The sequence below is a fragment of the Kryptolebias marmoratus genome, linkage group LG4, assembly GCF_001649575.2.
Source record: "Kryptolebias marmoratus isolate JLee-2015 linkage group LG4, ASM164957v2, whole genome shotgun sequence".
NCBI classification, from domain to species: domain Eukaryota; kingdom Metazoa; phylum Chordata; class Actinopteri; order Cyprinodontiformes; family Rivulidae; genus Kryptolebias; species Kryptolebias marmoratus.
This window is the reverse complement of record NC_051433.1, coordinates 23,169,822-23,185,256: the sequence shown is the minus strand read 5'-3', so window position 1 is coordinate 23,185,256 and position 15,435 is coordinate 23,169,822. Positions and strand designations below refer to the sequence as shown.

Sequence of the window (15,435 nt, the reverse complement as noted above, 5' to 3'; positions counted from 1 at the left end):
GGGGGGGGGGGGATTCATCTTGTCCCGGCTAGATGGTCTTTGAGTTGCGTTCACGGTCCTGTGCTTTCAACGTTCAATTTTCCACGGTGTTAGATCAGGTCACTGCTTAGATTTAAAACTAGCAACCATATTCCATCCACGTCTATGTACGTACTTCTACTTCCGTTTATGTTTCTCCTGTTTGTTTGTAAGCAACAGGTCTGATAAACAAGAATTCTGAGGGTTAAATTTGAATTATTATTGTGTGCTGTTTAAATGCAAATTTTTAAATTATCTTATTTGGCTTAAAATGAGCTAATTTGCAAAAGAAAAATACATATTTAAAAAATTGAAATGGTGGGGAAAATTAATTTCTTTTCCATCACTATACAGGATTAAATGTAGGAATAAAAAAACAAAGTTTTAATCTGTCATTAAAATGCATTTTTAAATGACTGCAACTCTAAACATCTTTATTGGAAATTATTTACAATTAAAGGTTCAATGAACACCACTATAAATACTTATTAATTATACACATTAAGATAATTATTGTTATATCAGTCAATCACAAAAACCCTATGCTTTACAATGTCTTATTTATAATATTAACTGGGGATTTAAATGCATGTTAAAAAATGTCAAACGAACATTGGAGTACAGGTTCTGCTTAAATGCATCTTTTTAAAACAAATTTCATTGTAGACTATAAGAATGTTAAACCTGGTAGTGTTTGTTTCTTTTACATTTACTATTTTTGACTGTTTTTTAACATCAGGGTAAAAGACTAAAATCTGTCATCATCTTTTTCTCGTTTTAAATCTAAATGTCACAGTCAGGATTAAATCATTTACATTTTGAATAACTTATGTGCCAAGTAATTGATGGAAAAGCAAAAGCAGGCTAACCAGTATATGAGGGAACGTCTGTTTTTACAGGAGACCTGATTTAAATGTACTTACAGTCAGTGGAAGTGGAAAAACATGGGGTAAATTACACATCACCGACACACAGGTGTTCTGTAGCGAGTTGAAGGTGTTTAATCAGAATGCTCATTCAATAAAAATAAAAAACAAGGCAGTTGTTCGTTTACAGCTATTAGGAAAAAAATATATATTATCATACACAAACTTTAAAAAGAAAATTCCTTTTTATCAAAGAAGTACTTTTCAATCTAAAGGTTTTCATCCTTGTTATTAAAACGTCACGTTATGTACACTGCTCTGCGGCTCCAAACGCAGCGGCGGACCAGCCCGACTACCTATCCTTGTTGCCACGGAGATCAGTCGTCAAAGGGTCGTGCTGAATGGTTTGGTGCAACATCAGAGCGAGCAGACCGGCTCTGTTGGTCATAGCAGTCCTGACGTTACGTTCTTGCTCAAAAAGCTCGTCCAGCTTGTACCACTGTGTGACAAAAAAATTAAATAAAATAAATTATTGTACGGTTAGTGTTATTTAGCATCAGAAAAGAAATCTTTATGGGTGATAAAGACAGACTGCTGATGACCCTTTAGGACCTGATGCAAACTTTAGAGCGAGTTCAACAAATGTGCTTTCAAAGAATTACTTCAGAAACATTTCATGAGCTGGAGACTTTTTTTTTTAAACTAAAGAAAAGCAGCGGTCTTTAGGTCCGACTCACCACTCTGACCCGCTCCAAGTCCACCTCGGCTCTCCGAAGCTTCTCCCAGTTGTAATGTTTGTTGCACTTCCGCTTGGAAACCCGGCAATAGTCTCCCGTCAGCTCAAAGACGTTCTTCACTAGGGGACAGCCGCACACCTCGTCCACTGGGACCTGGGCACCAAACGGGAGCGACGCTTAGAAACTGAAACGTGACATGGAGGCAAGAGAGACGCTGCCGGAGGTTTGCACCACCAACCTTCGGATCTCTGGAATGTTCCGGACACAGAACCTGAAGCCTCTTGCAATATGTTTTGCTTTGGGGGTTGTACACGTCGCAGAAGAGTCTTGTTGCACTGCAGGAAGAAAAATGTAATAAAGCACCAAACTACTAAACTAAACCAGTTTGTTTCATTTTTTTTAAATAGGAGCTATGTGATTTTCTTACCCCTCTATTCTTGTTGGATACATGGAACCAAAGGATGTTTGACTCTCATACTGTTAATATAATCATTAAAAAATTAAGCATTTTAGATAGACTAAGAGTTCTTACTTGTATCTGTATTATAGATTTTAAAAAAGGACAAATTGAAGAAGTGTTCACCTTGGCGTAGCATCTCTCCATGTGTCTCAGAGCCACCTTGGGATTGATAGGATGACCACAGGACACGCAGAAAACCTGCAGATCGGTGTCCTCGCTGTCTCCTTCGTTCACCTGTGATTCAAAAAGCAGCGTCATCGTTACTGCTCTGCAAGCGGGAATGTGCGGCGAATGTGTGTGTGTGTGTGTGTGTGGGGGCGCCGCACCTCCTCGTCCTGCTGAACCGCCTGCTGCTTGGCCTTGGCGATGATGCCCTCCAGCTCGTGGAAGCGTCGCTCCATCTCGGTGAGGCGGAGCCGGGCGCTCTGCTGCTCCCGGCGGATGCGCTCCAGGTGCTTCTTACCGTGCTCCTCAGCGATGCACGGGCTCTGCTGCCACTGCTGGATGCGCTGCGGGAGGATCTCGTAGATGCGGCTGTTGACCGGAAGGCAGAAAGGCGGAGCTGTGAAAACCTTCCGAGCTGTAAATAAACGCTACACGCAAAGGCTGAGAGCTCTTACTTGGCTGCCAATTTCATGCCGCAGTCCTCAGAGCAGTACTTGGAGTTGAGCCTTGCTGCGTTCACACAGTTCGGCCCGAGACACTGACGCTGTCCCCCACTGTCCCGAAAATCCCCCCTCTCACTGTGTCTGTTTCTGTCTTTGTGCTTCTGTTTCTGCTTATGGCGGCGAGACTCTTTCTAAATCCCGAAGAAGACAGTTATCAGACAGGATGTTACTAATTAACACTTTAAAAATAAAATGAGTTTTTTTCTTTGAAGAAATGACTAACTTTTTTGTCAAACTTCTTTTCCCGTCTCTTGACGTGCTTGACCTTTATAGCTTTCTTACGCATGACGGGGCTGAAAGCCGGCTCGTCGTCGTCATCGCTCTCCCACAGCTGTGTGAGAAAAGACCAGCGTTGCGTGTGACTTCCTGGACAAACGTTCGACTGAAAGCATGCAGGTTTACCAGATTTACTGCTGCGTCAGCCTACCATGTTGATGTTGAGCCCTGCCGCCTTGTACTGCTGGTAGAGGTCCACCTCGCTGTCGTAGTCCTCCGAGTATCGCCTCCGTCTGTGGTGGGAGTTGTTCCTCCTTTCACGCAGAAGAATCTCCTCTTCCTTCACTCGCAGCATTTTCTGTTCAAAAACAAATTCGTATAACCGGTTATCATTTTCTGCAGCTGCCACGGCAAAGTGCAGATACACCAGAGACAGGATCTTAGTTTTGTCTCTTTTTGTCTTATTTTTATTTTTTGGAATTCTGAACTGGTACCTTACGACAGAGGTCCCTGGACCGGTACCGGTCTGTGGGTCATTTGGTACCGGGCCGCACAGAAAGAATAATTAACATACAGTATTTCCGTTTTTTTTTTTTTTTTTCGGAGTCTGAATGACATTTATTTTGAAAAACTGACCGGATTCGTCTATGACTCACTTTTGATGCGTGTAAAAATGCTTATCTTGGTCACGTGATACGTTACTGCTAAAAACAAACCCACAAGCAGAAAAATGAGTAAAAAACAAACGTCTCTGGAAGCCCTAGATGGGACCGTCTTGTTACTGAGAAACAGGCACAGGGCTCCCACAGATTCAGCGTTTTGGCGAGTTGTATTCTTTGTACACTTTATATTTGTGGTGTTTCTTATTTTAAAGGGCATGTTTAAACATCGCCATATTGACCAGAGAATGTTAGCCGGAGGATCTGGTGTCATTCATGTTGATAAGGCAATACCAGGATGCAGCTAACAAAACTGTGAGTACACGTTGGATTTACGTTTATTATGTGTTAAAAAATACCCCCGTTTTCATGCCGGTCGTATAATTTTTTTTTTGTTGTATTTATCGGCCACACCTTCAAAGGCCAGTCCGTGAAAATACTGTCTGATAATGAACCAGTCCATGGAGCTAAAAAGGTTGATGGGCCGATGCCTTACGAGATGCTACAAACGCAGTGAAACGTACAAGACGATCAAGACAAAGTGACTTACCCTGGCTCGAACCACACACTGCCTGAACCGGCACTTCTGTCGGATTTTGTTAGGTCCTCCAAACTTTTTCATGTCCTTGCAGAAGTCACACTGGGCGCAGTCCTCAGTCCTCCTGCAGGGCTCACATTCGCCACACATGCGGACCGAACGCTTAACCTGGAAAAGTAAGCGGTTAACGACGAAGGCAAAACAGGCTCCAACTTTCAAATTAACTGTTTGGTGTTTACACTGCAGGAATAATTCTTTTGATTATTCCGTTAATTGTTCGCAGCTTACTTTAGACCCGCGCCGCCTTTCACTCCTGTAGTCCGGGGTGCTTGGGGTGCTGTACTGCAGCTCTCCTTTGTCCGATTCGGTTTCCTTATCACGGTTTTTCTTTGATCGATATTTTACTTCCAAAGTTGGGTTTTCTTCTTCTCACACCCAACCAAAAAAAAAGAAAGAAAACAAACAAGAAAAATTATGTTACATGACCTGAACACATGAGCAACTACTGCAATAAAAGAGAACTTCCTGCCCACCTCTGCAGTTCATGCAGTACCACTCCTGGATGGCTTTGGCCATCTTCTCAGTGATGCTGATGCAGTGCCCGTGGAACCACTCGTTGCAGTTGTCACAGCCACTGGCAAAGAAAAACAAAAAACTAATTTATGAGCCCTGCAGGACACGTACTTCTCATGGGACTGGTTGGAACAGCAGCAGAGGTTGGAAACTTACATCATGAAACAGTTGATATCAGGTTTACGACAGATGCAGTAAAGTGGAGCATTCTCCCCCTCCATGCTGCTGGTCTCGGGTCCCGGTGCGGGGTCGATGTCGGACATTTCGCTCTCCTGGGAAGTACAAAGTAAATAAAAATCCAAACAGTGGAACAATATTGGTCTGCTGTTATACAAAATTAATACTCAGTGGGACTGCTCCTACTTTGACCCCTGCTCTGAATTTCTCTTGAGTTAATTCCTCCAGTTCAGTGTTATATTCTACAGCTACAAAGTTGTTTTTCCCCCTTAATGAAGTAATTAATATAGAAATAGATAGGAAAAAGATGATGGAGGGAAAACAATCATAGCTGGGTGCCTGAGCTGCACAATGATGTGCCATCTTTGCACTGCTGCTTACAATACTGTGAAAAGAGACGTTTCCTCTGACATATACAACTACACAAACCCCAATCAATTATTACAAATTTAGACCTCCTGACAGTTTTTCTGAACATTACACTGACTATATCACGATATAATATTCAGTGAAATTTTGTCCTTTCTGAATTCTTCATGAAAACCTATTCCAAAGTCTTTTTAAGTGGAATTAACTTGATATTCCGAACTATAAATCTATAATCTTAAAGCAAAAATGTGGTGGATATTCACTGACAGTGAAGGTACACTGACCTCAACACATACAATTAACCTCGTTTGTCGAAACAATTTGAAGACTTAATCAAATCATCTGATCTGTAAGAAACAACTTTGATCAACTTGGGTCATGATCACAGCAAGTGTTATCCCAGAGCGACACTTCTGTCTCTTCTTCATTGTGAATACTGTCCCAACACCAGGAGTGTTCATGTACCACTAATGTACACACATAGTAGGTTTGCAGTGTTTGTAAAAAAAAAAAAAAAACAGTAAGTAGTTTAGGAACAGAGGATAATATTTCTTGAGCTGGTCAACAAGACCTTTTGTTTATATAAAAACAGAAGCACTGCGCGCTAAAGTTAGCTTGCATCAGGTAAATTCACACAAACAATCAGAGCGTGTTGACTAACTTTGTAAAATTATTCTTTTAAAAGTGGCTTTCACCTAAAAAAGTGCCTTAAAGTGATTACACAAGACGTCTGGTTTGTAACTAAACGGAAAAACGTTAACTTAGCTAAGCATGCTAATGCTAAAGGCACAGATATGTTAGGAAGCGTTTCCAGATCACAAGCACGGCATGAAAACATTTATTTAAATACTGACCATTTTTAGGGTCTTTAGGTCTTTTGTTGCGCTACAAAGACGCCGAGGGTAGAAATACAACTAATATTACACGAAGCAGACGTCCTCCGGCACCACAGCTAGCATTATGCTAACCTTAACACCGGATCCGCTGCGTTCGTCAACTTCTTCTTCTATGGTGTCAAAATAACAACCAACCCACTCTGCTGCCACCTGGTGGGTTTGTCTAAAAAGGCACTTCTAATGGGGAAAAAAAGACACCATTCAGATTCATTTCAGGCTCAGAATGTCAAAATATTTAACAATTAAATTCTACAGAACATCCTGTACAAGATATCCGACATTGTATTTAATATAAAATTCGAATGTGAATATTTCTCTTTTTTCACCCCAGAGTAAAATAAAATAAAAAAGGTTGTTTGACTGTCACCACCCACTGGATCACAAACTTTCTGTCATGAGAACACAACAGCATCAGACCAAACATGTTCCTACAAAGACACAAGGAAAGGAAAAGGAACAGAAACACATAAAAAAAAAAGCTCTCCAAACATGTGGATATCCTATCTGGGCTTTTGTCAAGTCAGCAAGTAAATCTACAAACCACAGCGCAGAACAGAACAAGGAAAAGAACAAATGCGAAACGATTGTCACCCATTAGGTTGCTGGACTATCTGAGAAACTCAGAAGGATTTTCTGAAGGCTGGTCCATCTTACATCTTAAGGACGAAACACCCAAACACAAACTGAGCGATGTGGTGTCTGCAGTTCAGTGCAGCGAGGAATGCCCAGAACTCCATACTGGAGAGACTAAATAATCTTTTAAACTTTTATACCAGCCTGACAGGGACTGCAGATAACAATCAGCCTGTGTGGCTGAATCTGATACATTTATATGATGGTCTGAAGCACTTATGTTGATTAAAATGTTTTGTTGCCTTTTATATTAATAAGTATTAAAAAGATTAAAAGATAATTAAGTAAAGATTTTAAATAAAAGTATTTCAATGCAACTGATCCTTAAAATAAAACAGAAGAAAACCAGAACCGCAGCAGCAACATATGAAAGTTATTCTGATTTAGATTATGAATACAAACAATAAAGGCTACAGCAACATTTTAGTTATTTTTGTTCATGTCGCCTTATACAGGTAATCTCACTGAGAAACACGGTCTCATTATCAAAAGAGACCTGCTTCAAGTGAATACTGTTGCTGTAATAAGTTTACGGACACCCATAACGTTGAATGTCATGATAATTTGGGGCTTTTAATGTCTTTTTTTGTTGTTGTTCTTATTACAGGATTGAATGATTGCACAACACACAACTTCAACAATGAAAGAAAGTGGGTGGACAATTTTAAATTTATTATATTTTTTTAATTTACACATAGTCAAAATTATACATACAATCTCAAATATATGCATGCACCCCCAGGAATATTTGTTTAAATGTCCCTTAGCAAGTTGCATCTCAACCACATGCTTTCTGTACCTATCAGCATGTTTCTGGCTGGATATTTGACCACTCTTCTTAGTAGAGTTGGACAAGGAATACACAAAATTATATCCAAGCCTCAACCACGTAGTTGTTGATTTCAGGTGAAATGTGAGGCCATCTGTCTGACAGCTGAAACTTGAAGCAAAATGGGTCATGACACAACAGAACAATGATCCCAAACACAGCAGCTGATCCACAACAGCTGAAAAAAAAAAATCAAGGTGCTGATTTTGAACACACTTACACCTCCAGTCAAAGTTCAGACCTGAAACTGATTGAAGTGCTGGACCTCAAGAGAGCTGTGCAATAACAAATGTTTGGAAACCTCAATGAACTGAAGCAACATAGTATGAAAGAGTGCGCCAAAACTCCTCCACGACCACGTGAGAGACTGATAAAGTCATACAGAATACCACTACTTTAAGTTATTGCTGCTAAATAACAACATGGTGGAATCTGTTGTGTTTTTGTTAGACAATATTTTATTACTGTGCACTAAAATGTAAAATGCTATAACTGAAAGAGGGTGGACTTTCTTTTTTTTCTTTTGACTGTACTGATATTCACTGTGAAGCTTTGACTGGAAATGGAAAATCAACATTTTGATCTTAGAATAATTAGAACTTCCACCTCTAAGGAACTTGAAAAGGAAAATGTTCACAGGGAATCAATTAGAAGAGTTTCGAAAAAAGAAACACACTGAATCCATGAATCTGAAAACATGTTTGAGTGAAAGACTATCTGTTCACCAGTGAGAGGGTTTCCCTGACAGGAGGAGACTTTACATGAAACTCAACACAGAAACACTGAGGAATCAGCAAAAGCTCTAAATCCAGGATAAAGAGGTTCAGTAAATGTGGCGTTGAAGGTGTGGAGGTGGATCAGTGAGTCAGAGGAGACTCTGTAGAAGGACAGAATGCCAGCAGGACAGTCCACATACACTGCTACTCTGTTAGAGTTGGAGGAGGAGGAGAGGAGTGTTTCTCTGTTATCGTGACAGACAGAGTAACCACTGATATCTGAGCAGACCAGACTCCAGGACTGACCATTTCTTCCAAACACACAGTCATCACCGTGTCCTCTCCTGCCGATCCCTCTGTAACTCACTGATATATAAACATCTCCTCTCCACTCCACCTCCCAGTAACACTGACCGGTCAGACCATCTCTACACAGCAGCTGAGGGCAGTAACCATCAAATCTGTCTGGATGATCAGGATACGACTGCTCCTCCTCCACACGTGTCACCTTCCGGTTGTTGTCAGACAGTTTGAGGTCTCTGCTCGCTGTGTTTGTGTCGACTGTAAGTTGACAGGAATCTGGTGGAGAGAGCAAACACAACGCAGCTGCGGTTACTGATCTATCATCTATTCATTTATTGACACTTTGACGGTGACTCGTGAATGACTGATATGACCGTTTGAAGATGGTTGAATGTTGCTGCTTTGTCACGAATTAAACGAAGAACACACTTACATCTCCATGGTCCCGGTTTCAAGAACTGGACTCCAGCAGGTTCCACTCTGACAGGAGGAGGGGGATGTGAGATCATCAGTCTCTTTCAGCAACAAACATGAACATTATATAGCTCTCATACAAAGATTGTTCCACACTGATAAATGCGCAGACCAACATTTGGACAGATTCACTTGCATGGAGTATCTCCAAAGTCCTATCCTATGATTCCATTCAGAAAACATTTTTTTATGTGTGTTTGGAGTCATTTTCACATTAAAACACTTAACTGTGTCCATGCTCCCCTGGTGATTTGATGTAAAGTTGAATAGTTTGTTTGTAGTCCTATTTCTATGTTATTCTATCTACTTTTGCAAGACAGCAGGATTCTGTCACCACCGCGCTTCTCAGTTGAAACACTGTTCATAGGTTTGAAAGCCTCGCCGTGACTCCTTTTCACTGGGGCCATCATCTGACCAGAATACCTTTTCCAGAAAATACTGTTACAACCCTACATTATATTTTTTGAGCTCCAGGCAAAACCTATTTGGTCATTTGAATTCATTATTGTACTTTACTGATTAGTTATTTTTAATCTGTTAATTAACTAGGCTAACTGTTTTTCCTGCTCTTGGTCTTAGTGCTCAACATTTTCCAATCCAATCCCTATAAAGAGATAATCTGATCCAAAATCAGACCAAGATGTTTCTAAGAATCTCCCTTTAAGATGTAGAGAGCTGTCTAAAATGAATTATTTCTGACAAACAGACAGATAATTTTCCTAGTGATGTTCTTATTAGGGACCCCATATAAAAATATACGCTGTTTTGTTTAGTCGGCGTTTCTGTTGTGAGACTGGCTGGGTGAAGGAAACACAACACGTTTCCAGCTATTCCTCTCCTAGCCCATATTGTGTGCGTGGCTGCAGCAGGTCTCTCCATACCTGAGAGTCTTAAGTTTCCATTGAGAATTATTCAGTCCAGCTGAGAGCAGTGACACTCCTGAGTCTCTTGGATGATTGTAGCTCAGGTCCAACTCCATCAGATAGGAAGGATTGGTTCTTAGAGCTGAGGCCAGATAAGCACAGCCGCCTTCTGTGATCAGACAGCCTGACAGGCTGCAGAAACACAAATCAACACATATGATGTATACAGAATCAGGTATAGTACATTCTATAGGCAAGGCAACAAGGAACACATATGCTGGACAGCCAGTGATTGTCCCCTTTTCTAAGCCATGCCACTTTAATGAAACTGCCCCTGACGTGAGACCACATATCATGTTGTATTTTTGGAACCAGAGTCTGCACATTAGGGACATGGGGCTTTAAGTCCCACCTATTCCTAAACATACAATCATGGCGTTATATAAGCTTTCTTTTAAGCATGAAATAACTAATTACAGGTAAACATGTTAGAAAAATTAATATTTGACATACAGCAGTAAAGTAAGAACTATGTGAATCAACAAGGGTAAACACCTAAAAAAAAATTATCTGAGGTGTACTTTTATTTTAAGGCCAATTTCTTGTTCATAAACATGATAAGATGGGACTTAAAACTTGTATTGGAATCACAGGGAAGCCAGTCCAGTTCTGGCTTCAACTTCTGGATTCCAGTTTGAGATCGACCTACATTTACAGTCTTTGGGAGAGGCTCAAAGTGAAGTTGTAATATTCAAGGATAAGGTTTTACCAGGTTTTATGAAACATGGTAATGATCCAGTGTAGTTTTAACCAGCTTTTGAGAACCATAAGAGTTGACCAGGTCCAGTCACAGCACAGCTAGCTATGATGACATCTTTCTAAACTGCCTAATGTTCCTGGCATTTTCCTCCTTTGGAGAACATAAAGGGGACTGCTACAAAGGCTGCATTTTTTCCTTTCTTTCTGTTGCATGTTTCTGTGGTTCTCTGCTCTGCAATGTGTAATAAGTTTATTCCAAAGGTTGCTTATAGCTCTAATGATTCTGGGGGTTTGTGTTTATTCAGTGGGTAGAGTTTATACCTGTTATTTGTTATACTCAGTCATGTTTGTTTCATGTAGATATTTTCCCGTGTTTCAGCAGGTCTTCATTTACTTGGTTTTGCTCCTGGTGCTCAGCTCAGTTTCTCTCTACACCTCACATCTGTTTCTCATTTGCCTAATTAGCTCACCTGCTCCTCATTATACCTTACACCTCTCTTTGGTTAAACAGCCCTGTTATTTCTTTCTTGTTGTTAGATTCATGCTGCACATTCATGTTTTGTTCTGGTTCTTAATCCCAAATTACTTGTTTTTGTTTTTAGTTATTTTTTTAAAGAGTTTTGGGTTAATCCTGCCTACCTGTTCCAGAAAACTTGCCTGCATTTTTGGATCCAATTTCACCAGTGCACAACATAACAGGAGACCATTCTCATATTCTACAGCTTGTTTGAACTAATGTTTCAATGATTTCAATTTTTGACAGTCTGGTTCTAGCTGCATTGTTACAATTGCGGACTAGGTATTTCTTGAGTGGAGCATCAACAATTTCAATTTCTTCTTTGGCACCTGTCCATCTCAGGAGATGATTGTGTAGCTTCTCAAGAGTCTACCTGCACCGCCGAGAATGGCTGTGCAGTCCGACTCGGGAGCAGCAGTCCTTGCCGCACTGTTTTAGCTGCTGCTGATGCTGCTTCTGCACAGATCTCTTCTGAGCGGCATCCTCAATTCGCTCAGCCTCTGCGCCTGATTTACCCTGCCTAACTGCAAGCCTCCAGGCTGGGCGGTCGTCTGCTAGTCTTTCCCATAAGTTGGGGTTGATAGAACACTGCTCCATGTCGTCTGTCACTGAGAGCTGCATGCAAACTGCTCATGTTGGCTTGCTCCAGCACCTCGGTGTTGGGAACCCTATCCTGCCACTTGATCTGCAGTATACTCCGCAGGCACCTCATGTGGAAGCTGTTGAGTTTCCTTTAATGCCTCGCGTAGGTGGTCCACATCTCACTGCCATAGAGGAGTGCTGAGTTTGCAGGCTTGGTATAAACGCAGTCTGGTCTTCTTTGTGAGGCTGGAGTTGTTCCACACTCGCTGGTGTAGTTTGGCCATGACTGTGGCTGCCTTGACAATCCTGCTGTTAATCTCCAAGTCGATGGACAACGAGCTGGAGATAATGGACCCAAGGTAGGTGAAATTCTCAACAACCTCCAGGGTGTATCCGTCAATGGCAATGTTTGGAGGAGTCTCTGTGCCCTGAGCCATGACATTGGTCTTTCTCAGGCTGATGGTCAGTCCAAACTCCTTGCATGCGTGGGAGAGGCAGGTGACAAGCTGCTGAAGTCCGTCATTAGTGTGTGATGTCAAGGCTGCATCGTCACCGAAGAGCATCTTGCGGGTGAGTACCTCTGTGACTTTGGTCTTGGCACGTAGACGAGTAATTTTTGACAGACTGATCCTAGCTGCATTGTTACAATTGCTGACTAGGTATTTCTTGAGTGGAGCATAAACAATTTCAATAGACCTTTCATAAAAAGAAATCAAACAGAAAGAAGTGGCTTTCCGCAGAGAAGAGCAAAAAGTCTAAGATAAACTCTGGGTTCCTGAATAAATATTGTTCTCACATTTAGACAAAATAAAAAAGGGCAGAGCAAGAATTTTTTTTTAAGATTTATGGGTGAAAAAATTCATGAAATGTGCAAAATCCTAGCTGCAATGGACAACAATCTAGTGGTGCCAGGATTAATAAGAAAGTCATATTCAGATCTCTGATTCTCACCGGAGAGTTTCCAGTTTGCAGTGTGGACTCTTCAGTCCTACAGATAGAAGCTTCACTCCTGAATCGTGCAGGTTGTTGTTCCTCAGATCCAGGTGTCTGAGACTGGAGGATTTGGAGCAGAGGACTGAGGACAGAGCTTCACAGCTTCTCTCAGAGAGCTTACAGCCACCCAGTCTGAAGAGACAATGATTAGAATATACTTAAGTTAAACAATTCATAAAATTAAAAATTCACTGTCAACAAATTCACATTTAGATTGAAGGTTGGCTTGCTCTTTTGCCCTCTTGTTTATTGTAGTAAACTGACTCATTAGAAATTAAATGAGACCCTTCTTTTTACCAGAATCAATACCTTAATGTGATGGTGAGGTTTCAGTGCCCCCAAGATCCTACCAAGAGCTATGTTGTCTGGGGCATTAGCCCCTGGTAGGATTTATCACGGTAAAGTAGCCTCAGGGAACGAGTCAGACTAAGAGGAACTAGAAAGACTTTGATGAAGGAGGACCCCAAAAAACAGGTTACTTTGCCCGGAATAGGGAAACTAAGGTACCCTTCTAAAGCCAGGTCTGTGGAGGAAGGAGCTCACAGACAAGCACATGAAGGCCAAGCCTTGGCCTTGGTGGGGTATGGCCGGGTCAAGCCCCAAAAAGCTACAAGAAACTAGTCAAGATAGCATGATGTGTGAAGCTGGGTGGCAGGTGTGGATGGGGCTCTAGGCATGCTGATTCCTGGCATTACAAACTGGGCACATGGAAAGACACCTCAATGGCAGGAAAGGAACTGGAGCTAGTGTATGAGGCTGAGCAACACCAACTAGATATAGTTGGGCTCACTTCCACGCATAGCTTTTTCTTTGTAACCCAAATACTGGAGATGGACTGGACTCTCTCCTACTCCGAAACTGCCCAGGGAGAGTGGTGCCGGGTGAATGTGGGGATACTCACAAGCTCCCAGTTAAGCACCTCAGTGTTGGAGTTCTCCCTGTTGAACAAGAGGGTTGCCTCTTTGGCTCTAAGCTGCAAGAGGGAAATTTCTGGCTGTTGTTTGTGCACAAAACAGCAGTTCAGATTCTTCTTTAAGTCTCTGAATGGTGTTCTGGAAGAGATACCATCTGGGGATTTGTTGTTCTAAGGAGGGACTTCAATATCCAAATGTGTAATGATGTAGTCACCTGGAGGGGAGTGAAAGGTCCTTGGTATCTGAGCCCAAGGGATGTTTTGTAATTGGAATTCTATGCTAGGTATTGGCATTTTAGAATGAACATCATGTTTGACCACAGGGTAATCTATTAGTGTACTTGGTACCAGGTCACCTTGGGCTAAGGCTTGGTTATCAATTTTATAATCATATTTTCAAAACTTAAGCCAGTCGATGAATGAAAGGAGCAGGGCTGAGTTGAATATGGTGGCATGAGAGACTGCTGGGCAGAACTGGTAAACACAAATGAATAGTGAGGGTAAACTAGCAATGTCTGATAGAGACCCCTGTCTGTGGGATCTTCAACTCACACCACTAGGAGAGTTTTTTTAATGTCCCAAGAGAAAAAGAGCTATGTCCACATTCTTGGCACAAAATTGAGCTTGCTCCTGGTACAGGTTGAAGTACACCAGGGCTGTTCCTTGTCTCTGATCCTGTTTGTGATGTTCATGGACAGAATCTTAAGGCTCAGTTGTGGAGAGGAGGGTGTCTGGTTTGGGAACTTCAGGGTCTCTTCTCTGCTTTTTGAAGATGATGTGGTTCTGTTGGCACCTTTAAGCCATGACATCTAGCATGCATTTGGATGGCTGGAATAAGAATCAGCACCTTTATGTTTAAGGCCATGCTTCTCAACTGGGTCAAGGTGAGTCTTTGCCTCAAATGAAGTAGATGTGTGTAGGTGTGCAGATTGATGTGTGTACTTACAGAGCTTTGCTGGAGGCTTTAACCACTGGCAGCAGCCTCAGAAGAACCTTCTCTGAAGCAGAATATTTCTTCAAGTCAAACACATCTAGGTCTTTTCCCGATGACAGTAAGATGAAGACCAGAGCTGACCACTGAGCAGGAGACAGTTTATTTTTGGAAAGATTTCCTGAACACAAAGATTGTTGGATCTCCTCCACTAAAGAATGATCATTCAGTTCGTTTAGACAGTGGAACAGATTGATGCTTTTCTCTGCAGACAGGTTCTTACTGATCTTCTTCTTGATGTACTGGATCGTTTTCTGATTGGTGTGTGAGCTACTTTCTGTCTGTGTCAGCAGGCCTTGTAAAAGGCTGTGATTGGTCTTCAGTGAAAGTCCCAGGAGGAAGTGGAGGAACAAGTCCAGGTGTCCATTTGGACTTTGAAAGGCCTTGTCAATAGCAGTCTGATAAATTGCTTTTCTGTTTGATTTTCTGAAGACTGTAGACCACAAAACAAGTGTTTCTTGATTTTTTTCCATCACAGTGAGACCAAAGTTGGTGTAGTTCAGATGGACATAAAGAGCAGCCAGAAACTCCTGAACACTCAGATGGACGAAGCAGAACACCTTGTCCTGGTACAGCCCTCTCTCCTCTTTAAAGATCTGTGTGAACACTCCTGAGTACACTGAGGCTGCTCTGATATCGATGCCACACTCTGTCAGGTCTGATTCATAGAAGATCAGGTTTCCTT

The 15,435-nt window shown here is 41.7% G+C and overlaps 2 protein-coding genes and 1 pseudogene across 2 annotated transcripts in view; 1 reads left to right on the top strand and 2 right to left on the bottom strand.

Moving 5' to 3' along the window:
- Nucleotides 1-996: 996 nt before the first annotated feature.
- cxxc1b (CXXC finger protein 1b) lies at nt 997-6,293 on the bottom strand. Its single transcript, XM_017430525.3, has 14 exons — nt 6,136-6,293; nt 4,892-5,007; nt 4,696-4,796; nt 4,451-4,587; nt 4,175-4,330; nt 3,177-3,323; nt 2,973-3,080; nt 2,702-2,880; nt 2,408-2,615; nt 2,205-2,315; nt 2,049-2,098; nt 1,860-1,956; nt 1,622-1,774; nt 997-1,383 (listed from the first exon to the last, which is right to left on the bottom strand). The coding sequence occupies exons 1-14, from the start codon at nt 6,136-6,138 to the stop codon at nt 1,237-1,239; spliced, it is 1,713 nt and encodes a 570-aa protein (XP_017286014.1). The 5' UTR covers nt 6,139-6,293; the 3' UTR covers nt 997-1,236.
- A 2,099-nt stretch (nt 6,294-8,392) lies between these two features.
- The window catches only part of LOC108244387, an 11,485-nt pseudogene continuing 4,442 nt past the window's right edge, over nt 8,393-15,435 (bottom strand).
- si:dkey-245f22.3 (uncharacterized protein LOC492819 homolog) overlaps nt 10,626-15,435 on the top strand; it is a 15,691-nt gene continuing 10,881 nt past the window's right edge. The window contains exons 1-2 of the mRNA XM_025009194.2: nt 10,626-12,212; nt 12,309-12,423. The gene's annotated coding sequence lies outside the window, so the exon portion shown is untranslated. The remainder of the gene's footprint in view (nt 12,213-12,308; nt 12,424-15,435) is intronic.